The sequence below is a fragment of the Puma concolor genome, chromosome B4, assembly GCF_028749965.1.
Source record: "Puma concolor isolate L17-30 chromosome B4, mPumCon1.1.hap2, whole genome shotgun sequence".
Taxonomy (NCBI): Eukaryota; Metazoa; Chordata; class Mammalia; order Carnivora; family Felidae; genus Puma; species Puma concolor.
Genome location: NC_141673.1, coordinates 85,955,127 through 85,981,431, shown reverse-complemented (window position 1 = coordinate 85,981,431; position 26,305 = coordinate 85,955,127). Strand labels below are relative to the sequence as shown.

Here is a 26,305-nt window from a genome sequence, read left to right as displayed (position 1 = left end):
AACAATTTAGAAACACCCATCATCCTAAATTAGATACCAGCAAGGTGAAAATTATTTCTAGTTCTTAGCAATTTCATAACCTAAAATGTGTATGCTTTCTATACACACAGGATAAAATAGAATTCTAAAGTGTAGAAACCCTGCCCCAATGATAGTGTCAAGCTTAGGAGAAGAACATTAAAAATCCTTCAGGCTGTAGGATTTTAAAGAGTATTAGACTCCATTACCTATGAGAGCTATAGCTTTTGACCTTACTGTGAAGCTAGGAAGGGATGCCTTATAAAAAGGTCCAGGGGTCCTTCTTGCAATGCCCACCATGAAGGACTAAACCCTGAGCTCTCAGTTCAAAGTCAACTTCAGGAAGTGGGGGTAATTTATATTGAAAACTAAATGGCTTTCCATACTTTTACTTTTCATAATTAAAGATTATACCCTCATAACAAGAATTGTGAAAAGAAACACAGTATAATAGGTAAAGAACACATTTGCTGTTTTTATTGGTGCCTTGCATGGCAGTAATACTGAAAAAAAGAATGCAAAAACAAAAAAACAAAAAAACAAACAAAAAAAACAGGTTGGTGGCAACCCACATCTTTTTTTTTAAGAGTACATAAACTCCTGTTTTTATTGTGGCATGAATGGTAACATAAAACCAAAAACATGAAAATATACAACTTATATTACACTATGTGTTATGAACAAAATATAAATCTATAACTCTATGTTATATTTACATAATTATTTATTTTATTAAATTTCAAGTGAGATGGTAGGTTGCACATACTTTGTTTTAAGCTCCAGGCATTTGATTGTCTCTTTTCTACTTTTTTTCCCCATTTTTACTCATAAAATCCAAAATGTTAGACGGACTAAGAGCTTTAGAGCCAGTGGAGCTGTATAAATACTGTTTTAGTGAACCAGTGACAGACACACTGGGGAGAACAGGAATCAATCAGTAGAAAACTTAACACAACATCATCTTCAACTTGGGAAACTGATAGTTATAGGAAACTTTAAAATTAAATACTGTAAAAGCCTGTCTAAACAAAAACTTATGCCCTATACGACAAAGAGATATCTGAACCACTTTAAGTGGGCTTCATAATTTTCCTTGCAGACCCCATAATTTTTATTTTACTATTAACTTGATAGACAAATATTTTATAAACCTGTTTGCAAATATACAGTTGTTTATTACAATTCAATAATTTACCCATTAGAATGAATGAAAATGTAATTACTTTTGATGTTTTAAATGTGATATAAGAGATTTCTTCTGGAAACAGTAACAACTTCTGGATTAAGAAAATATCTGAAATTGGGACCACAAAATAGTTAAAGATAACTTTCTTTAAATGAATTAAGGTAAAAGTCTACTCCAAAATCAAATCTATGAAATAATTTCATCAAAGACAACTCCTTTATATTTGTTCCTTATAAGAGGGTTTGGTTTCAATAATAGTTATGATCTTTGGGAGGGATTTTATATATGGTTAACTTTTAAATGCAGATGCCAAATAAATGTAAAAAATTGACTTAAGTAATTTAGGTACAAATGTACTGAAGAACAGTTTTGTATTTTATCCAATTGCCAAGCCAAAGTATTTGTATTTTATCCAAGTAACCAGCCAAATTAGTAGTATCTTGTAAATGAGCAACTTGAACCTATTTTCTCCAGTGATATTCTCTTAGATTCATTTTATAACATGACTATTTTTAGATGAATTGATCACAATAGCCATAAATCAGAATTCAGGCAAGATTATTCCTCAGTACTGGGGTGAGTGTGTGCATGTGTGCGTGTGTGTGTGTATGCATGTGTGTATGCGTTTGTGTGTGTGAGAGAGAGGGAGAGAGAAAGGGAGCAAGAGAGAGGGAGAATGAGAGGGGATATATGAACGGGGAGGTAGGAAAGGATAGAGTAGGGAAATGATAGCTTCATTTCAGTTTGATCTTCCTCTCGTTTCCTCAACTTTAGCTTTTTTGATCATCATGGGGCACAGAAAAAGAATACAAGGTTTTAGGATCCTTTATAAAAATGATAAACCAATCAAATGCCAAAAAGGCAATGTGTTAACACAGTAAGTTGCTATTCATAGCACCTTTTATCAAAGGACATCAAAGCACTTTAAACATCAACATAATTTTTTTTCGTTTTCTTTTGGGGAAAACCAAGGCAAAGAAATTGCGACAGCCAGCGAATCCTATGTCAGAACAAGAGAACAGAACACAAGGCTCTGGACTTCCTGTTTTAGTCCACCATGGTGTAGTCTCTCTGACATAAACCTAACTAAATAAAATTAACTTCTGAATTTCAGCAGTTAAAGGTCACCATTAACAATTTCATTTTCCCCTTCAAATAAAACAGAATAAAAAACGAACAAAAAAAGACCACACAGAAGTGTTTTGTCAACTCACTGGTAAGTGTGTTAGAATTGGTTTCAGCTGTGATTGCCCTCAGTGGCATCTACCTGGAGCTAAAACAAAGTATTCTTGTAGCCCAAAGTAATGAAATGAAAACAAAGCATCTTTATAACGTGGTGTAAAATAAGTATCCAGCAAACGTGAGAGGTGAACCCACATAAGAATTTGTTAACAAAGACGAAGAACAAATTTTTAAAAATCTGTTTTCACATTGTACATAATAACGATATAAAACGAGTGTCTATTTTTTTCCTTATCCAGAGTGCTTAAAAACAACAAACAAAAACAAAACAAAAAAAATGGCTCTAGATGACTGTGGCAATTACATAACTAAAATGAGTGATGAGAGCATAAGTTAATTAAGATTGAACACGACCCTCCTATTCACTCCTTTGTATGAAACACCAGTACTTGACGTTGTTGGGGCCAAATTTTTAAAAAGGAGAAAATGTACTGAAGGAGAAGTAAAATTGTGTGGGTGAATGTGTGTGTGTGTGTGTGTGTGTGTGTGTGTGTGTGTATAAATATATATATATAAATGAGTTGGAAGATGGGAATTTGTTTTAAATATCTAACAGCTTATTGGCTGTACTTCCAAATCAGAGGAGAATAAAATAGAGAGGGAGAAATAAATTATACATAACTTACTAATCTGGGAACAGCTGACCATTATTATTATTATTACTATTATTATTATTATTATTTTATCATCATCATCATTACAACACTAGCAAAAAGAGGCAGTTCAAATGAAAATACAGTCATCAAAAACAAACAGAAAAACAAAACAAAATCTCTGACATGCAAGATATGATCAGCTCCTCCAAGCAAAACCCCAGAGCAAGTCTTTTGAGAGAGAGAAAAATAAAAAGGATTCTTTTTCTTATTTATATGTAAAAATCAAACTTTTGGGTCAGGTTTGAGGGGTGAGATAGCAAAATGATGACTGGAGTGAAAACCATAGCACATCCAAGCTCCTGGTTGGAGTATTTACTGTCTGATGCCTCAGCACAAATAATGGCAATTGACTTTAAACGATTTTGCGTTTATTTGTACAAGCCCTATAACTGTCGTGGCATTTGGTTGGCAAAATCTAAACAAGCGGTTCTGTCACCATCAGTTGTCGCTCTATGCACATACTCTGCTGGAACCAAAAATTGGCCTTCAGTGGATTCCTCTTACAGCGAGTGAAGAGTCGTAGCGACGCTCACTAGGTTCAGCCCGGCTCCATTTTGTTGGGCTGCAATGACTTTTAATCAAATCCTGCTCTTTATGGTATGGGATGCACATGGCCCACAATTGTGAAATGCAAATGGCCTCCGCCTCATTTCATGGAGAGATGAAAAATACCTTATAAAATCATCAGTTCCATTTCCTGATCAGGAAAGGATGGAATGTTGAAGAAATAAGCTAATTCTGTGTTCCTGGAAAATGGCCAAATATATTCAAGGAAAACAATGATTGTTTTGCTCGAAGTTATCAATAGGAAAAACAAACAGAAATCATTAAGTAGCAAACATTAGTGGAACCAACTGATCAGGAAGAAGGGACATCTGGGAACAGTTTGCTAGTAGCTTCCATGTTATACGTGCACACCTCTATTACACAGGGCCGCCCAATCCATCCAATAATCATATTAGAAATTTAAAAATATAATTTCTGAGCCCTATCTTGGTTGTCATTTGAAGTGCAAAGTCAAGGTCAAGGTTGCTTCCAGACCAGTCACTTAGGAGGATGTGGGATTTCATCCCCAGATGTGGGTTTAACTCACAATGGTTCAATGTTATTCCTATTAGTACCATAATCACACACATACATACACACAAAAATCCAAGATCAGAAAATATTTTTTTTCTCTAAATTTCTTATGTCTCTCTCTCTCTCTCTCTCTCTCTCTTCACCTGAGAACAGCACCTACAGTTTCCATTAAAAAAAAAAAGTCAAATCTCACCAGCTGCTGGTATTTCAGGTTTTCCAAGGGATTGTCTAAGATATAACACTGTCCTAACTTAAGAAGGAACGGGAAAAAGGAAAGGAAAAAAAAGGAACTGGGTCAACACTTCAGTACAAATTTGGCACTTGCTCAAAGATGTAGTGTGGTGTGCAATAGACAAAGAAAGTCCTCTGAAGAAAATAATTGCTTATTTTGTGGTGGATAGCAAGGAAGTTAAAAACAGGCTCTTTTTCCCTCTTCCCCCCCATGCACAGACTTCCATCTTTAAAGTATAGAGATGGAGAAGGTGGAGAGAAGTAAAGAGAAATTCATCTTTCTTTTTTTCTGTCAGGTGCATTACAAAAAAAAAAAAAAAAAAAAAAAAGAAAAGAAAAAAAAAGGAAAGGAAAGGAAAAGGAAAAAACCCAGAAGCCCCAAAAAACAAAACAAAACTTATTTCTTTTTAAAAATTGTAGCACAAAACAACAAAACACATTCACAAGCCACTTGTTGGCACTGTGTACCTGAGTGAGAATTTCTAGAACATTGTAGAACAAACAGCCATAAAGTTTATTAAAAAAAAAAAAAGTTGACGGGTAAGACTTCAGTGCTTGGATGTAGCAGCTGAATTACTGGCATTATTTTACCCATAGCTTATTTCAATCTCTTGTTGTTGATATTGTTGTTTGCTTGTATTTTTTTTTTTTCCTTTCCAAGCCTTTTGAGGCTGAGGTCTATTAGTCAGCTGATGTCCCAACTATTTAAGACTAACAGTTAAAGTAACAGTCAGTGTATGAGAAAGTTAATGTGCTTGGCCACTGGTAAGGATGAACCAGCTAGGGCTTCTTTAAGTCCTAAGGTCACAACCATTTTTTGACCCTTATCAGTTGGCTTGTCCTGCAATATGGTTTTCACTGTCACTCCCATAATCTACATCTGGATCATCTTCTTCCTCATCAAACTCATCATAAATTTCTCCGTTGATGTCCTCAGCCTGTATCTCTTCTTTGATATGTGGCTCCTCTCCTTTCACACCATAAGTGCTCTGGATAACGGGCATCCCAGGCTCGGGGCTGCTAGACACACTTGAGTGCTCCGAGGGCAGGTGAGGGGAGGGCATTCCAGCCATGGCGATGGCTCCAGGGTATACCACACCAGCAGTGGCGATGGGGATCTGTGCTTGTTGCCTGTCAGAGAGGAATTCCCAAAAATACACTGTGGGTGAAGGGATAGTCAGATGCAGGCTTTACTGTATAATGAATCTGCTCAGCTTGTCCAGTTCTAAACTACTGATTTTCATCTATTGCCCAACATCTAAAAAATGGTATCCTACTGTGATTGCAATAACTTACTTGTGTGTCATGCTTTATAGGCATTTACATGGGTTACCCACCTGATCCTCAAAATAATTTTTATTCCTATGTTCCCTTATGCAAAAAACCTGAGGTGTAGAAAGATTAAGCAGAAGAACCTCAGTCCTTGACCCCAAGTTCAGTTTTCCTTCACTATAACACTCAGCTTTTTAGAAATAAAGATAATTCAATTTTAATGGGGAAAAAAAAACCCTAAAATATGAGAGCTCTCAAAATAAAACTTGACTGCTTGGAACTCACCGGAACTGAACAGTATCACATTGTCCACTTGGTCCCTGCAGTAGCTGGGGGGACAGGAAGCAGGGTCAGCCTCGTGGGTGCACAGCTCTGCAGCTGGAAAGGGCCCTGGGCTATGAAAGACCCTATGCTTGCTTTAAAGTTGTTGCCACAGTCTTGAAATTCTTAACTTTTTAATAGGAACCCCACACATTTTCATTTTGCTGGGAGCTCCTCAAATTATGTAGCTGGTCTTAGTGGGAAGAGATTAATAGATAATGTTCATTTCTGCCTTCTTTCATTCATTCATATGTTTACTATTTCCTCAGCAAGTGTTGGGTTTCATGCTTGGCTTTGAGAAGAGTCGCACGTCGGGATATAAATCATGGGCCAATGGACAGAGCAGGCAGACTCTTTCAAGGGAACAGGATAGAGCAGACTTTATAAGTCTTTCTCTAAGGTATCTTCCAGCCATTTCAGAACGGTATTTATTATTATAAGCAGCTGTTGGGATCTTACTAACTTATGTTCCAGATATAAGCAACTTTATCTCTGTGCTTTCTGAGAAAATTATGCAGAAGCAATGATGTTGCAGTTAGCCTAATATGATACTGTAGACAGCCTTGCCATAGGAGGCAGGGTAAAACCTCTTGAGAACTACACTCTTAGTTCAGAAGAGGCAGGGTAAAACCTCTTGAGAACTACACTCTTAGTTCGGAAGACAGCTTTCCCATTCACAACTCTGTGGTGCCCTAAATAGAATCCCCACTTTGTGTGATCTACAAAGGCCACATACGTGCCTTGATAGCCCAGAAATCCCCCCATATTCAAAAGTGAGTGTTTCTTTTGGAATCATTTTTATGTTGTATTTCCTTAACAAAGATGTTGCAGAATTTGTCAATGGGAAGCCTTGGAAGTAATGAAAACCAACAAAGAAAAGAACCGATAATACTTCTAAGTTGTTAATGACAAGCTTCAAAATTATTTACTATCAGATATTTTATCTTCAAGCCAGCGGGAGTAAAGCTCACACTAGAGCCATTGTTCTAGGAACTCGGGGTGGCTTCATATGGATGTATTCTTTTCAGGATCACGTGGGGGCCAGGCTAATTTCTGAAAATACATTGAGGTCAAGTTCTTTTTCAAAATGCTGCTTTACAGCTCAACGAATATGGTTCACATCCCATTACGCAAAACAAGAAGTGTTCCCCATGAAAAAATGACGGAAAGGTCCATACCCAACATTGAAGTATTGCCGCATTTCCTGCCGCCTATTCCGCATGATTGCCTTGTATTCACCGATGCGCAGCTTTTTGCCATCCACGAGGCAGGTGCGCTTTGGCCTGGGCTTGTATTTGTAGTCAGGGTACTTCTCCAGGTGCTGTTTGCTGAGACGGGCTTGCTCCTCATAATATGGCTGTTTCTCTAGGTTTGTCATAGCTTTCCAGCGAGATCCTATGAGGAAAAGAAGGTTAGGATTCCAATTTGCACAGCTGCTAAGGACAAGAAAATAAATCTAAAATAAAAATGTTGGCTAAAGCCCAGAAATACATAAAAATGTGTTTGATTAGTGAACTATGACTCAAGAGGTGAGATCTCACAAGAACAGGGGTGTTGGTGGCTGTGTAGAGCAAACTGTGTACCCAAAGGTACAAACACTGGCCAATATATATTTTTTTTCCTGGCTGGAATGAACAATTTAGCCAAAAGCATATATATTTACTTAAAAGCTCACAGCTAATGTTAAGAATACATCTTTTATTTCCACATTAGACCATGATCTAATTCAACTGTGAACTGAAAAATTATGCAAAAACTTACTACATATTTTCAATCTGTGGCTAATTATCTAGTTAGTATTTTTAAGTGGAGTGCATTACTTACTACAAGGGTTCCTAACATATATAATTCTTCTCAAAATGTTTAAGTATGCTTTCATGAATGATTGCATTTAAAAATTCATTTCATTAAAACTTAAATTACAAAAAATTATATTAATGAACATGCACCAGCTAACTACCAGGTGCTAGATAGACACTGCGCTAAAAACTTTACATAAATTGTCACGTTTTTAACTTTCATCATAATCCTGTAAGATAGCATTTATACTTATTTCCATAAATGAGAAAACTGAAGTTCAAATACACGAAGTAACTCACCCAAGGTCACACAATTATTAAATTACAAATCTGTGACTCAAACTCAGGTTTGATATAATTGAAAGTATGCTACAATGTATGTTTTTACATACCTATAACCACCTGCTATCTATGACTTAGCAGAGGTCAGAATTACAATAAGTATGTAAGGGGTAAGATTTTTCTCTTAATAAATCACTTTCAATAATATATAAAGATGTCACTTCTCGTGATATAGTTTGCATTAATAATGTCAAGCCAAATTGGTGTTCTCCGTCTTTTCACTTTTGATTTTGGTTTGGATTTTGCAACTAGGATTGCAAAAAAAAAAAAAACAAAAACAAAACAAAAAAAACAACAACAAGAGAAAACAACAGTTAAAAACAGTTATGTTAATTCTCAATATAAATGTGATTTAAATATTTGATTCTATTAGTATGGCTATGCATAGTAGTAAAAGAAGTAGAAGTAATAATTTTTTTTTGTATAAACACGTGAGGAGAATCTGTGTGTAGATGAAGTGTGTTTATCAGGAAGTAATCAGCTCAACTCTACTCAAATGCACAAGGATCAAAATAACTGGAATTGTGGGTTCTATACCAAATACTTACAGGCATGGAAGCCTTTACCTGCCTTCCAAAGTCATCTAAGCAAGATCTTCAGGCTTTCAAATGGGTTCATTACTCAACCAAAATTCCATTTCTCAAATGCAACTAGCTCACTGATGAACCGTTCTTCTCTACAAATGCAGAAAAGTCCTCAATATGGGCTGTTTTATTTATTAAAGGAATAGAGTAAAAGGGACAATATCTCTTCCCTTAGAATTTTTTCCTATCAGAACAGATGTTGCCTGGGTGGGTATATCCACATAGGTGTTACACAAATTTACAAACAGATTTTTTTCCAATCTAGACAGCCAATATGATTTTATTCTATTTACTACAGAAATCCAGGTTACAGTTCAAATCATAGAGTTTATTTTTCCATTCCTTTCTCAAACTTGTGTTTCAATGGCCACATCCTAAATTTGTAGGTACAATCTCAAACTCTTTATTGCCCAACACTATTCTCTAGAGGTATTTGGAACCATCATGTTATTCTCAGGGCAAATATAAATACAGGTAAAGCTATAATACCATTGAACGGGGTCAATTCTTTTTGGGAAGTTTCTTACAAGTATGTATAACAGAATTTTGAACCTCAGATCAGGGAGTGTAAAAGTGAGCTTGCCAGAAATAATTTACTTCATAGTTATATAAATACACTGAAAAATGACCAAGGATGGTTGACACTAAAATCCCCTATCTTTATCACCAGGCAGAACCAAGTAACTAGCATCCTCAATTAGAATAGAAATTGCTAATGGTACTTCTCAATGTCTAAATGTTCCATAAGCTCAAAAAGGATATGGTTTTCTAAGGAAAGGGAATGTTTATGCCTTACTGTAACCCACCCTGGAATGTGAGAACTCTTTTTAGATTTCCTACTATGTGCACCATGCTGTATTAATTACTGGATACACAGTGGTGAATCATTTTGTTCCTTATCTTCCTGAGGCTCATATTCCAGTGGAGAAGAAATACATTAAACAGCTAATTAAAAAAATTTATTATTTTAATTACAAGTGGAGAAAGTACAGGAAGCTATGAAAACATAAGGAATTGGGTCAATCTTTTGTAGGTCAGGAAGGTTTTGTGGAAATGATTCCTATAGGAATCAGAGAGGGAGAGCTTTCTATGGAGGAAGAATAGAATGGTCAGGCCTTGCAGTGGGAAGGAGGATTAGAGGAACTTAAAGACAGTTGATCTGTCTGAAATGCAGAAGAAAAAGGGATATATATATATATATATATATATATATATACACACACACACACACACACACACACACATATATAGGATAAATAAAAGATACATATTTATATAAAGATAAAACAGATACATATATAATAAAAGATGTGTAAATTCTTAGACAAGCTGGCTTCTAAATCTGGCATGAACTGGAATCACAACATATTTAGACACTTGATAATATAATTTCTCCGGAAGTATCACTGAATCCTAAATTACATTTTAAAAGATGGCCGGAGCATAGTTCTAAGTCTTCTTAAAATTAAGAATCAAGATAGTGAAAGTGGTGCCTGTAGTTGGTAAAATGGCCAACTATGCTGTTTTATGACCGTGCGGAACAAATGGTGTTTTGGTTGGTGGTGGCTACTGCAGTTTTCAGTTTTGAATACTAACTTTTGAATAACTAAATGACAAGTTTGGTGTTGGTTTTAATGGCTTTGCAGGTACAACATCCACTGTACGTAGCTACGATGTAAACATTGAGACACGCTGGATGTGAATGGTAGGAAAGCATTTTAGGTATCTCCAAAAGAGACGGAAACATCTACTTGATTTAAGATGTGGCTGGTTGCTTACCCTGGACCACGTACAGGGAGTAAGTTCTCCGCTTTTTCGCAAAAGCCTAGCCTTTTACAATGAAAAAAAAAAAACAAAAACAAAAACGGAGAAGGACTTTTGGGTATTCCTCCTGATGACAAAAAGGAAGATTCAATAAAAAAAATATGATGGTCATAAAAGTCTTGAAAGTGCTCTTTTCCTTTCTAAATCTGGCGATGTGATAAAAATGAAGAGTTTGAGCTGAGTAGCATCGTCATCTCCATGGGGTCTGTAATGAATTTGCACATTTTACTCCAACTACTGTATATCTAATCAGAAAAAGATGTCCCCCATCCCCTGATCTAGCGCCAAACAGTAAAAGGTGATTCCTTATGTTAACAATTTCAGCAGAATGGCTTATTAAAACCAGATTTTAGGGTATTATAAAATGCTTAGAAGCCCTTTAAAATGTCAACTAGGATCCCCAGAGACTACGTAAAATGTCAACCCAGCTCAAGCGCCTGTTTTAAGCAGAATGAATTAGCGGCATGCTGTCGGAGGCTGTTATCCAAAACAATCAGTAGAGAGGAAAACATCAAGCTTTCTTTGTACTTTTGTATGAAATGGGCCACTTAGAATGATCTTGTGGATATTTGAAGATCACTTATTTATTTGAAGCTAAGACCAAATATTGAGGTCCCAAACACCTCAGTGGTTTTTTTTCCTGGATATCTTTAATTAATACAATTCTATTGAAAAGTCCAAAATTAGACAGCACTCTTTTTTCATGTAACCTATTGTGATTTAACTATATGGTCATCCTAATATTCTTTCCTTCAAACCAGAAAGAAACTCTTGTAGCTAGCCACCTCTTTCCCATAAAGTCTTTTCCTACATCTTCTAAAGTATTTCACATCATCAAAGCTGATATTTCTCTTATACTTAGGATAAAGTTTGAATCCGTGATTAACATTTTCCAGTATTCATACACATGAATTGAATGATATAAAGACAGTTTAAATAATCTCAGTATTTAGTTCATTTTTTCATTTTGACATTTTGGGCTAATTTTGTGATAACTGATATGTTAAAATATGGAATATTTTATTCATTTCTAGAGTTTTCCCCAATGGAACAGATACATTTTTTAAAAATGGAAAACTTCATATGGAAGGTAAAATATGGTCATAAAAAGAAAAAAACAGGTCAGAGATGGTAGCAGCATAAAAATATGCATTTCCTTTTGATCAGTTTAATTTTTTGAATATATATATACATATATATATATATCTCCATAAATATTCCCATTTTCTATATACCTAAAGCTTTACATACTCTTATCTTTTGAGATGACATTAATCTAAAGATTTCAAGATCATTTTAGATGAAAACTGAGACATAAGTTCAAGTGGTTGATGGTTTTTTGTTTGTTTGTTTTGGTCTCACTACAAATGCATGCTGTGAACTGGATGGCATCCAGTACCACCCAGTAACATGAGAATTTGAGAATATGGGAGCATAAAAACACATGTATATGTTTAGTAACCACTTTTAGATGACCAGTTCCTTAATGTAAAGGATCAAAAGGAGCACTTATCTGCGTTAAGTACATGTAATTCCAAGTGCATTATGGATTTTAGTAAAGCTTTAGTAACACAGAGGAATGTCACTTATTTGTTGAAGCCCAAATTTACTGATCGAGCTAGGTATTCCTATTCTGTTTTTGTTGTTTAGCTCCTAGCAGTCAGAGAGTAAATAGTCAAAATTTGCTTAGCTCATTCCAGATAGCCAGATAGCTGGCTATCTGGAAGATGAGTGTGACGAAGATGAGGACGATGACAATAATAGTGATGATGGTGTCAAGTGAACAGCACACACAAAATGGAATCTTCGTTCCTTTTTCTGGGACTTAAACTGGTATACAGTAAGTCTCTTTATAATACTCTTACCTCTCGCCCATATTTTCTGTGTGCTTTAGTGTCTATGCATGTAAGGCAAATATGTACTTTATTATCTCTTAAGTTGAAAGCTGCAATGGTAGGGAAAGTCCCTTTTTACATGATGCTGAAAATGGGCTCAAGGCTACTAAAAGTGTAAATTAAAAACTGCACACACCACATGTTCTCGTGTCCTCTGACATTCTAAACTGATTTTCAATGATAGTACCAGAACAACCATCACCTATGCTTCTATCCCCAGCACATGAAGAATTCTGTAGTTCAAAGGAAAAGAATGAATACGGTCAATACCATTATTACGTAGTTCATACAAAAAGAACTAAGAACTTAGTACAAAAATTTCTAGATTTTAAAGAAGAAAAAATATTGCCACAGTTAATATAGAGGTACACAACTAAATTAGCTATAAAAACTGGGCCCATTTCTCAACAAACATGAAGTGCTCTGTCGTCAGAAGAAAAGGCTCAGTAATGGTGCTTCTTTTTAGAGAAGTAGATAACATGAGCTGTCTGGCCTCCAAAGCCAGTACCTTTCAACAACTGCATAAAACAGAATTGTACATTTATTCCATACATCATGTAACCATCAATACGTTTCTTACCCAATATCTTGCTGATGTTGGAGTTGTGCATGTCAGGAAAGGCTTGAAGGATTTTCCTTCGCTCATCTTTAGCCCACACCATGAAGGCATTCATTGGACGCTTTATGTGGGGTTCATTGCTACCACGCCCTCTGGATTCTCTATAAATTCTTGACTCCGAGACTCCAGCACTTCCTAAAAATAGAGAACATTGCTTCATGTTAGTGTTAAGACTTTTGGCAATTCTCTTCTTTGCATTACTATCGAATATTTGTCTGTAAAATATCTATTCTAGTATATTAAATATGAATATAACAAGTATATCTGCTAATAGTATTTTCAGTTCTTGACACAGATGCTTGTTTATGAAGTTTCTGATTAAGCCTTGTAGTGGCAATTGTTGTATCTGCATTTTCATTCCATTTCTAATATATTTTTCCTTTTTTTTTTTCTTCAATGGACTGTGGACTGTTTCACCATTTACTTTCAAAAGGACACGAGAAACCTGAATACGTGATCTTTGAGGCAAAATGGAAAGAGAACAGTTGGAGTATACCGGTAGGCATGCTGGCACTGTGTAAATATTAAATGGGTGAAGAACCTAAGAAAATTGTAAAACACTAGCACATTTGGCACAATGGACTAGAAGTGAGGTTGTGTCTCTGCTACCTAAAGACGGTCAGAACACAGAGTAGTCATGCCCTTTTCCTCTCTCTGAGGTTATAGAAATAAAATGCTGCTAAATAAAACTTTGGGGTGAAAATACAATATAGATAATCTTCTGTAATGTGTTTGGCATTTCTTTGCAATTTTGTGCTGATAAATGCATGAAAGATGCTGATGCATCCATGATAGCCTGCTCCCCAGAAGATATTTGAAAATGGTAGGGAAAAAACAATGAACAGGTACACAACTGTGGTTTCTTAAGAAGTCTACAGCCACATATTTAAGGTGAAAAAAAAAATTCATTCCCCTGAATTTTCTCCCTAACATCTAAACTTATCCGGAGACCCCCTGAAAGTTCCCTTCAAGACTTATGACAATAGAACACGACTGAGTCTGGGTAGAAACTTTGGGAGCTGCATTCATTCCTCCAGGCTTTGCATGACTTTATAGAATAGTTTCACCAGACTAAACAGCTTCCAGAGATACTTGAGTTTAGGCAAAGAAAATCAGGAGAAGCATAAGAAAACACAGAACTGTGATACTAAGTATTACAGGGTTATCTTTAGAAAATATGGAAGAGATGTATTTTGGTAGCATATAAAATGTTTAAATAATTTGGGGATTTCTAGAGCTTGTATCATTAATCAAAGCACTGCTTTTTTCTTCTTTCTTCATACTCCTCTTCCTTTCTTTTCTCAATTAGAAGGAATAGGAATCAACCAGAATTACCCAGACTTGAAGACCTCTATAGCAGCAAACAAAAACACAGCATACCTGTTGGTGGAGTTTCTCATTATTTCTCATTCATAGTATGCTCTTTGGTCTGATGAAGATTGGAAAATATTTTGCATACACAAGCATGACTGAATTTAACAAATAACAGCAACAAAATTGTTGATGTTTTAATGCTGATTACTATGCTTATATTTTATCATGCTAGTACAACTTAAAATTTATGAAATGTCTTATTACCAGTCATTGTCTTTTTTATTGACATAAATGAGTGCTAATATATGGCAACATCTTCCTAAAATGGGTTTGTAAGTAGCAAATGATCATTTGCACATCTGCTTTTTCTTGTTCTTACACCTTACAGCAACATAAGCAATAAAATGAACATAGTGTAACTTCATCACAGCTAAACAAGCTCTTTATATGTACTTGGGCTAGGTTTATCTTAACCAAGTGATGTGGAAAATAGAAGGAAATGATTGGATCCAACAGGCTAGGACAACACTGACTTTTGTTGGATATCCAATTGAATAAGATTCGTTTTGATAAAATTATCTGGCTACCTGGTCAAGTTTGGCTACTTTTGTAGCTGGTGCAGAACTGGACTTAAAAGCAGAATTGGGGACCAAGGTACAGAGGAGACAACTAAGTATGTTGGGGAATTCAAGGCAATCCCCTCTGTCCTAAAGTATGCTTCCTAATGGTTTGCTCTGGTGCAGACTTTTCTACATGCAGGGAACTTCCTCTTCAATAGTAACACATTTGAGGACAGTGCTCTTAAAATGTGTGTTTGGTACTTGACAGTGGAGAGAAGTTCCTAGCTGGGGCTCAAGGTGAGAGGAATAACACTTTCTTCTTTTTCTTTCTTTGCTGTGCGATTAAAATTAGGGTATCAATTTCATTAGTTGTCATTTTGGATTTTAGAATGTTCGGAAATGATGCAGACAACAAGAAGGCATGTGAGGAAAGCATGAGGCTGTGTAGCTGGCGTTCTAGTTGGGTTATGAAGGGTAGGGATGACACCGGACTGTACAATAGACAGTATAAGAGGGAAGTGTTTCAAAATGAAAAAAAAAAAAAAAAAAGAAAGAAAATCCTGAAGATGTCCACTGAACCTTGTATTCTGGTCAGCATCTTACAAATGACAACTTGAAAATGAGCAGATAGATACAAATTTCTGAAAAGTTTGCTGAAAAGAAATAGGGAAGTGAGAGATAGATTAGACAGTGACTGTGAGTATTTGCTTTAGAATTGTGCCATCTTGGGGGCGCCTGGGTGGCTCGGTCAGTTAAGCGGCCAACTTCGGCTCAGGTCATGATCTCACGGTCCGGTCCGTGAGTTTGAGCCCCGCGTCGGGCTCTGTGCTGCCAGCTCAGAGCCTGGAGCCTATTTTGGATTCTGTGTCTCCCTCTCTCTGACCCTCCCCGTTCATGCTCTGTCTCTCCCTGTCTCAAAAATAAATAAAATGTTAAAAAACATAAAAATAAAAAAAATAGAATTGTGCCATCTTGAATCCAGGATCTGCCTCTGGTACTTACAGCCTTGTTATGTTGGGGGAAAAAATGATTCAAAATTCCCAGGGGCCAATCTCTTTATTTGTAATAGTATTTACTTCACAGGTTGTGCTAGAAATTAATGAGATGATTTGTGCAGAACACTCAGCAGATTGTTTGGCACATGGGAACTGTTCAGTACACATGAGCTCTTATTGTAACGATCAGGTATTAGGCGGCTGTCTTACATACTTTTTAGTAGTTTTAATTGACGCTAAATAGACACTTCTGCACACTATTGGTATATATATGAATAATTTTCACAAACCATCAGAATCTCCACTCATATTGAAATCCATCATGGCATGGCTAAATTTTCCTTCTTCATTCTGTTTAACTGCCAGTTGCTGAGTCAGACTCTCCAGTGTTGTTTTTTCCTTAAAAAAAAAAAAAAAAAGAAATTTATAATGAGAGCTCAGTCTGGAAATTATAATTATTCAAAGACATTTTTTTCTTGGGCCATATATAATACATTAACTCCTGGGAGGGATGGGATATTGATTTATTCACCTTTGCACATTCAGCACATTCTGCTGAGATAACTGAAGCAAATGATGAGCAGGGTTTTTGAAGGAACTCTGATTCTTAGAATCCCCTAGATAGTCTTGGCATTTGGGTTTGGTATGCCTAAAGGGTATATGCTGGGATCCCTGGAGACAATCTTCCTGAATGGTAAAATGTGCAGAGTAATTTCATGAAAAGCAACCTGTTTTGCACCATTTGGAACGCTCTATTTTTAGCCAGACAGTAGAAGTATAGGAGTGGCATGGGGCCCAGAGAAAGTCTTCCAATAGTCAGGTGACCAACTGATAGAAACATAATTCACAGTAGTGCCCTCTGGTTGCCATCTCCCTAAATGCCATCTGCATTCCTCATGCAAGGGTAATGAAGACGTTTAAATATTCATTGCTAATTGCTTGTCAAGTCTCTGTACATTCAATGTGAGTGCCTGCTACTTGGACCACAATTTGATTTGGATTGCTAAGCCAAAATATTGAGTTGGCGAATTATTTGAGATACAAATACACCAAAATTAGATCTGCAAAGACATCAAGTCATTTAAAAGCATGCAGTGCATGATTTGAATTCATGGAGAACATGGCATTACAAACAAAATTATTGTCAAGGAAAATATAATGCTTAATCTAAACCACATGAAATACTAAACTACTTCCAATTAAGGAATTGGGTGATTTTATGAAAAGAAAAAGCATACAATGAAAGGTTTACAACTTTTCTAGCACTTTCCGTCATTGCTCTGAGGATGATTTGGTTCCAAAACAGTTTTAAGGAAAGCATCTATTGGATTTCATAAAATTTGGTCAGGTTTATTTATAATTATTTACCTCATTTTCTGAGGAACACAGTCATGAACTGTTCAAATGAACCCGTATACTGCATAACAGCTATTGACACAATAAATAATCAACTATTTAAGACAATTGTATTATAGGTAAAGGGTCCAACTAATGTTCCCACCAACAACCATTAGGGTATTCAAATTCTTAATGTAGTACATGCTTTATCTCTACAACATCTCTCACAGTATTACATTTATACATACTAGAGAAAAATTCTTTCAAGTTAGTGGCCTTGGAGCTCCTATTCATCAAAGGCTGTACATGACTTAGTAGAAATAATATTTTTAATTGTCAATTAGTACAAACACAGCAAGGAGATTGGAAACAAAATAGTTGGTATCAACTCTAGTTCTACAGGATTATATAGTTCTAAGTTGAGATAAATTATATATTTAAAAATGTAGAACCTGATCCAATATGTGTGAAATTGGCATTTCAGCTAATTTCTATGTTCTGGATTTCTTTTGCTGAGACAGTCTGCTGTATATATTCAGCTGAGAACAGGGGCGCCAAGGACACCAGCTAAACAGACCGTTCATAGTAAATGTAGCCATTAAAATAGAAGACAGTTACATTAAAAAAAAAAAAAAAACAAACCCCACATTCCATCAGCATGATCTGATAGTCTGCAGTCAATGAAGACTTTACTGTACTATCTTTGGGGAATGTACTAGGCATGGATCACCTCTCAGGTTTTGATTTAATGGTGTATAAGGTAATAATGCTACATAGTTTAGACAGAGTTTTCCATTCTGAAGCAAAGTCTTTTAAGAAGAAAAAGCAAAGTGAAGGCAATCGGAGTAGAAAAAGGATGAAATGTTAAGTGACTTCAAATTTTCTAAGTTGGGCTAAGAATCTTGTGCCATCTTACGAAGAGGCTAAAATTAGCAAATGATGGGTAGGAAAGTTACCATCAGTTTTTACAGTAAGTTTTTACCTCTAACCATCTACCACTAGAACATGCAGTATAATAAAATTATGTAATTAGTTACCCAAAATGGAATTTACAATATTTCTCAAGAGCATGTCAGTGGCAGAGAGTGGAAGTTAACAGGGTAAACTGTCTTGTTTTTGTGACCCTTTGCATAGCCGATTCCCAGACATGTGAACAGGAAAATGAGACATGACTAGAGAAACTGGAGAATGTGTGGTGTGCCTTTAATTAAAACACCTTAAAATAGGATGTACATCAAAATGGTAACACTGGCACATTTTAAAAACCCTCACTGACAATGAATTCAGAAGACTTTAAGGAACTGAGGTAAGGGGGATATTACAAAACCTAAGTGGTTATATGGTAAATATGTAGCACTATATAAAAACACAGTGGTTACATGGCAAATAATTACCATATAATTCCATATGAAAATTGATCCTATAGTAAAGAAAAGTTTATATTCCGCTCTTATGTATAGAGATACATATAAATCATTATGTGGCTAGGAGTCTAGGTCATATACTGAAACATCAGAAGAATGAGTTGAATTTAAAAATAGTTCTTAAAAGGGGTGCCTGGGTGGCTCAGTTGGTTCAGTCTCTGACTCTTGATTTTGGTTCAGGTCATGTTCTCACATTGGCCTCTGTGCTGACAGTGTGGAGCCTGCTTGGGTCTGTCTCTCTCTCTCTCTCTCTCTCTCTCTCTCTCTCTCTCTCTCCCCCTCCCCCCCCCGTCTGTTTCTGTCTCAAATAAATAAATAAATAAATAAATAAATAACTTTTAAAAAACAAAACAAAACAAACAATAGAATAGTTCTCAACATTTTAAATTCAATCTATTCAGGTATACAGGAGGAGAAAGAATCAGCCAAATGTTATAAAGCACAAATGTTGGTACACTGAGAAGATTCCTCTAGTCCTGTTCCTTCCAATGCCACTATTCCCTGGTTGTCCCCTCTGCATTGTCACGTCTAAAATTCAATGATTTGCAATTCTGTTCCTTGGGTCAAATCTTTCTCTTCTTAAAAGCATCTTTTCAAATGTGCCAATATTACTCAAACAGGTAATATTTTGATTCCCAAAGTCCTTATAATTAATCTTTTCTAAAAAGAGGCAGCTGAAACAAATCAAGCACAGTTTGATATCAGGTAGAAAAGGGATAAACGGGAAGATGCCAAAAACGGTAAAACTCAAGAAATTGAGTTTGGGGAAGCAGAAAAAAATGCTGATTGGCAAAAGTGATAATTGTTCCCAAACTTAGACTCTTAGTCCCAATTGGTTTCAATAAAAAACAGATTATTCAAGAATTTGTATGTAAGAAGAACACCTCATGTCCCCCACCCCAGCCCCCGCACCGCCCCACTATAAGATCAGTGTTCTTGAACACATATCCAGTACAACACTTTTACTTTATTGCCCTTCAATACTATCTAAATGCTGGTCTGAAACTGACACGATCCACTGGTCTTCTCTCCCCTGCCTTTTTTCTATCAGAAACAAAACAAAAACGAAAGAAAAATAAACACATTTAAAGAAATACTTGCCAAAATTCTGAAATGCTCTGAGTAATCTCAGAGGGTTAATCTCAGAGGGTGCAAACATATTAATTACTACAAATTAGTCCAAATAAAAAGGCTTGAGGGCATATAAAAAAGGACCAAACAAGATGACCTATATGCTTTCTCTCTTGAATAAAGCTAGCAATTGGATAACAACTAGATTTCTTTTGGAAAGATGATTCCCACCTGGCTAATCAAATCTTAGACAATTATGCAGGTTTACTGATATCAAGGGGAAACATTAGGTAAAGTCTGTTTTTACTTGAAACAGTTTTTACAGTTTTCTGATCCTATGTTGAGTTGAAAGAGGACCCGAATGAATTATATCTCATCTGTAGAAGAAAATAAACTTTTAGATCACATAGTTTGTTGGGATCAAATAAATCACACTAAAATCCAGCCTTCAAAGAACTATTATTAATATGCTAATATTCACTTGGGCAATTTGGCAGCTGGTCTTGGGCTCTGTGGCTTTTTCAATTGACTTGCATAGTAGAAAACAACACATTGTATTGTTTGTGCATGACACCAGGCAGTGGTGGGAATCAACAAGGAAAGCCAAGTAATATCTAAAGAGATGTGAGCAATGACTCGATTAGAAGTAGTCAGCAAAGATCTGTATGTTCTGAATGGCAAAAGACCATAGGGATTTTTTTTAATGTTTATTTATTTACTTTGGGAGAGAGAAAGGGAGGGAGAGAGAGTATGCACACTGCACACATGTGTGAGAGTGGGGGAGGAGCAGATAGAGAGGAAGAGAGAGAATCCCAACAGCACAGAGCCCAACAGGGGCTTGGTCTCATAGACCATGAGATCATGATGTGAGCCAAAATCAAGAGCTGGGCACTTAAGCGAATGAGCCACCCAAGCATCCCAAAAGACCCTAGGGATTAATGGGAAATATTTGAAAATACAGAAAATGACCCATATAGAAAATAATGGGTTAGGGGACCAGAAACATCACATCTTAACCATACTATGCTCTATACATTAGCTATGTTATTTTAGACAAATCAATTATCCTCTCTGAGTCCCAGAAACCCTAAAATGGGGTTTAAATAAAACAATAGATTCTCATCAGCTTAAAAAATGAAGATATATATGCTTTTAATATTAGGGAAAAAAGTCAATGAGGGAAATTGAAAAAATAAAGATTCTTTCTAGCATGTATGATTTACAGGAATAGTTCAATATCAGTATTAAATAACTTGTCATGGTTATGGTCTTTTCTTTTCTTTTTTTTTTAATTTTTTTTTTAATGTTTATTTATTTTTGAGACAGAGAGAGACAGAGCATGAACAGGGGAGGGGCAGAGAGAGAGGGAGACACAGAATCTGAAACGGGCTCCAGGCTCTGAGATGTCAGCACAGAGCCCAACGCGGGGCTCGAACTCACGGACCGTGAGATCATGACCTGAGCCGAAGTCGGCTGCTTAACTGACTGAGCCACCCAGGCGCCCCGTGGTCTTTTATTTTCTATGGCTAGAGCAGTGGACAAGTACTCATTTAAAAGAAGAATTTTGGTAACAACTCTAAAAATTGTTGAGATTTTTTTTCATTCCTCTTGTCCATCATCTACAATGATGTATTTAATCTTTTTTATTTTCCAATTGATGCTCAGGCATGATGGCTTATAAGTCTAGTACATACTTAAATTGAAATTTTCTCCTATTCCATTACTTCAACTTATACAGAAAATAATTAAAAATTCGCCATTTATGAAGGCTCAAATGAACATCCTGTTTTGGTATTTCACAGAGCAGTCAAGACAAAACAAAAAACCCCACGAAAACTCCAGTTTAAGAGTTACCTAATCCGAAATTAAACAATGCATGAGTAAATGGTTCCTCTATTACTCCTTGAAATTGGGATTCATATAAGTTGATGAGCTTTGCTCCCCAGCAGACACACATAGACAGAAAGAGATGGGCTGTGGATTAGCTATCATAATGGACATCCCTGAAATAAAGCTCACAAAGCTATAAAACTCATAAAAAGCACATGCATGAAATGACAGAATAGAGTGTGACTGTCAAATGTTGACTCAGTAACAGTTAAACCCCTTCTGGCTGCACTTTTTTTTTACGGTCTACTTCTATACTAATGACACAGGAGGAAGAATGAAACAAAAAAGGTTTTTAACCCTCCAATTATGTGAGCCTCACAGACCACCAAAGAAGATGAAAGATTATTTATAATGTCATAATGATTTATCAGTTGGAGATTTTTCTCATAAGCTTAAGTAAAATATAAAGAAATAATGCATATGTCTATCCCCTCAACCTTTCAGTTTCACCCTTGCTTACTGAGAACACTGTTTTTGTAAAAAATAACCATCCACCCACATAATCTAACAGCACAAATGGGAGAAAAGGCTTTCTTGCAAATTGTATATAAATTATATACAAATACATACTCTCTCTTTCTCCCTCTCACTCTCTCTCTCTAAAACACACACACACACACACACACACACACACACACACACACACACACTTCTCTCCAAGAATAACAAAAATGCAAATTGAAGAAATCACTCACTAATTTTACTCTGGCCAAATGTAAATGTATCCACTAGGATATTCCCAGACACGTTGATACTCTGAAATCTGGTATTCCTTAGGAATATTTTCCAATCATTTTCTCCATCAGAGAATCAATCATAGAGATATGTGAGCAAAGGGGTTGGAAAGGTCCATAAATGTCCTCTAATCTAGTCATCTACAAAATCAGCCTTATCTAATCTTGATGCTTTCTTTTTCTAAATTCAGAGATTCCCCTAGTGGAGAAAATCATGCATCAGAACACATAATTTTGTTCCACAGTCTAATTTCCTTTTATGAAATTTGGTAGCCATCTTCATGAAATGTTTCCTGAAGCTAAGTATTCATTTTAATAAATATTTACCCAAATAAATATTTTAGCTACATTTCTTAGAAACTTAGTTTCATCAGGCAATCGGATCGAATTGAAATGTACTGGCAGATCAAATTTTCTTTAAAAAGTATTGTGAAGTTGTAGATGGAATGGTTTTGAAGGAAACACAGTTAGTATGAACTCAAGTCTTAATATACATGAATAATTTTCCAAGACTTGTAGATGGAATTGATGAATGCAGATTTATGATTTTAAATAATTGGTTTTAAAGTATGAGAAATATTAGAAAGCTAATGACAAATAATTCTGTTTTTCATGAAAGAAGAGAGAAATCTGAGGAACAATGACCTGAGCAGTTAATGGATATTCCAGAAAAGACAGAGCTGATGGTTATAAAAATTAGCTAAGAGTAATTAGTAGAGGATGTAGTGACAATAAAAAACGAGTATGGATTCAGTAACAAAAACAACGTTATAACGACTTCAGTTTATTTTTCTATAGGAATTAGAATGTAGACCATGATGCTCGATGGCCATAATATTTTGGGCTTTGGATTATGTTCCTATCAATCCCCTTATTGTCATGCTGGAGAAGTTGCATGGGGCCAATGAAAAAGAAAGTTGAATGAGGTGGGAAGAGCAGATCAAAAACATCTGTCTTTAAATATCTTAAGAATTAACTTATTTAAAAAAAAAATCAAGGCCTGGTATTGTGAGAAAGGGATAGAATTTGGTCATACGTAGTCAAGAGATACAACAATGACCAATGGTTTTAAGTTATCAGGTGAAAGATAATGAACCACAAAGAGTTGTCTAATAGTCACAAGTCTCTGTCCATTAAATGAGCTGCTCAAGATGTAAAAAAAAATTCCCCTTTCTGGAGATTTTCAAGTATGGGCCATATGACCACCTGCCTAGCATATTAAAAATATGGAAGAGGAAACGCAACATCAGATGACAGGTTGGATTCAAGGCCTTTTCATTTTCTTTCAAACCTTCAATTCTATATCCTACTTTTCTGGACACTCCCTAAAATAAAACAAAAACAATGCGACCAATGTATAAAACTATAAATATTTTCTCTATCCATAAATGACAGTTCCTTAAAAGTTTTTAAGTTTCAAAACTTAAGGGCACTCCACTTATAATGGAGAAACCTACAATCATTCTATTATAGTCAAGGAAGATATTGCAAATTATGAAAAAACCTTGAGTTATTGAGGTATATTTTGTGAAGAGACTGTCAAATAGCAATCAGACTTACTGATTCAGGTACTTTGTGAAAGACACACTTATGTACCCAAATTCAACGTTGCTAATTTAGTCCTTAAAACTGAGTAAGTTTTAAGGAGAGAGGAAGAAGGTTCTGCCAGAGAGAGGCAGAAGGTGCTGAGGCCTGGGGGTGTAACGCACAAAAAGGCCACTCAAAGCAATCTGCGGAAAACAAATCAGTCACAAAGAAGGTACACAGGAACACTGCCATGGCAAAATATTGGCCCTGGCTTATTTGTCACAGTTGTGTTTATGGTGTGTACATGTGGAGGAGAGAAGGCAGAAGAAGAAAAAAACTAAGACTCAAGTTTTCAAATGTTTGTGTATGTGGTCAGCATCCAACCAAAATCTAAAAAAAAAAGACTTTGTTATATTTCAAAGCAGGGCAGATATAGACACTGCACACTGAGTTAAATCAAAAGGGTTAACATGAGAAAAACAGGAGGCCAACAAAGAAAAATAATAGAATTTATAACTGACACAGGATGTCCGGTAGGTGGGAGGGCAGCATAGATGTAAACACAAAACCTGAATATTGTCTTATATTAATTATTCTATAAACAATGGATAACTCAGTTATTGAGATACAGAAATGTACAGACAGAATTTTTTTCTTTCATTTTTCCATTTCATGGAATAAAAGGTATAAAACTGCTAGCATTCTTATGAATGTAGCCTTAGTAGCCAGTAGTTACCTCAGTTAAATAAATACAATTGGACTATTGGAAAGAGTCATGGCTTGGTCCAGAAAGGCTGGGTCTGACAAATAGAAATGGGCACATCGGAGTTATTGTTCACTTTTCAATTATCTGTGGTTGTTTCAAGGGAAGGGAGAGAAAAAATACAGATTAGAATGGATATTTAAAATTTCAATTTAATAAACAGCTACAACTTCACATGTTTTATCAGCACTGCTTATGAGAAGCAAAATAAATAAGATGGAGCATGTTCTTTTTGTTTTCTTTGCTCCTCCTCTTGTGTGCGGTGGAGGAAGAGAGACCCAGAAAGGGAGCTGACACAGGAAAAACAAAGTAGTTGGAAGAACAATGTATGAATTGTGGAGATGGTGGTTGCTTAAAGGAGATTTTTTTTTTTTAAGTTGATCTATTATTGAGAGACACAGAGAGACAGAGCATGAGCGGGGGAGAGGCAGAGAGAGGAGGAGACACAGAATCTGAAGCAGGCTCCAGGCTCCGAGCTGTCAGCACAGAGCCTCACGCAGGGCTCGAACTCACAAACCATGAGATCATGACCTGAGCCGAAGCCGGACTCTCAACCGACTGAGCCACCCAGGCGTCCCTTAAATTAGATTTTTTAATAAAGCCTCAAATCATACTACATAATACACATGACCAACACTGGCCCAGGAGCTAATCATCAGGCAGGGGTACTTTCTTGAACTTCTTCAGCCCGGTCCATTAGAAGACAGACTGAACTTCAAGCCCTAAGACCTTGGTTTAAAAACTGACCTTCCACTGGAATTCCTGTAATCTCCAATCTCATTTTTATTCTTAATTAAAAATTTTTTTAATGTTCAGTTTTATTTTTGAGAGACTGAGAGAGACAGAGCATGAGTGGGGGAGGGTCAGAGAGAGAGAGAGGGAGACACAGAATCCAAAGCAGGCTCCAGGCTCTGAGCTGTCAGCACAGAGCCTGACGCAGGGCCCAACTCACAAGCCATGAGATCATGATCTGAGCTGAAGTCGGACGCTTAACCGACTGAGCCACCCAGGCGCTCCTCATTTTTATTTTTAAAATAAAGATGGAATACTGTTCTGCTCATATTACAGTATGAGACTGAAAGCTGATGTGAAATCACTTGGGAAAGGGTAAAGCACAAAATAAACATCAGTAGCCATTATTATTCCTATGACTCATAAACAAGTCTTTCTCATTTGTGGGGAAAAAAAAGAGAAGAGCTATGATTGAAAAGATCAAGGAGATCCTTGAAATACATGCTAAATTCAGAACATTTTCCTCATAATTTTTAATCTGATTTGGTAGTTTGCAATACACGACAATAGAGAATATAACACATCTAGTAAATATAAGAAGGTAACTGAAAAAAACAAACGTCTGTATCATTTCAGTGCTTTAATGTTTAAATGTCTCTAAGATGACTATTCCATCTTGGGGATGAGGAAAGGACCAAGGGAGAAAAGAAGGAAAGACCATTCTTAACAGATTTTTTTTTTTTTTTTTATAAAAAGAAAATGTCTGGTCCAACAACAAAAGTGATTTACTTTCCTTATGGGAATTAGGAAAAATGGAAATGTGGGCACATGTATGTCAATTTACAACCCCATCACCTTGGCATGACTACTGCGTATTATTCTTCTAGC

General features: G+C 36.0%; 1 protein-coding gene across 33 annotated transcripts in view; it reads right to left on the bottom strand.

Moving 5' to 3' along the window:
• Nucleotides 1-469: 469 nt before the first annotated feature.
• Nucleotides 470-26,305, bottom strand: part of SOX5 (SRY-box transcription factor 5) — a 1,024,889-nt gene continuing 999,053 nt past the window's right edge. For all 33 annotated transcript variants that reach the window (XM_086713854.1, XM_086713857.1, XM_086713848.1 and 30 more), the window contains 4 exons: nt 16,229-16,337; nt 13,031-13,204; nt 7,185-7,401; nt 470-5,544 (listed from right to left, as the gene is read on the bottom strand). In XM_086713854.1, the coding sequence (XP_086569980.1) occupies nt 5,241-5,544; nt 7,185-7,401; nt 13,031-13,204; nt 16,229-16,337 (804 nt within the window). In that variant the 3' untranslated portion in view covers nt 470-5,240. The remainder of the gene's footprint in view (nt 5,545-7,184; nt 7,402-13,030; nt 13,205-16,228; nt 16,338-26,305) is intronic.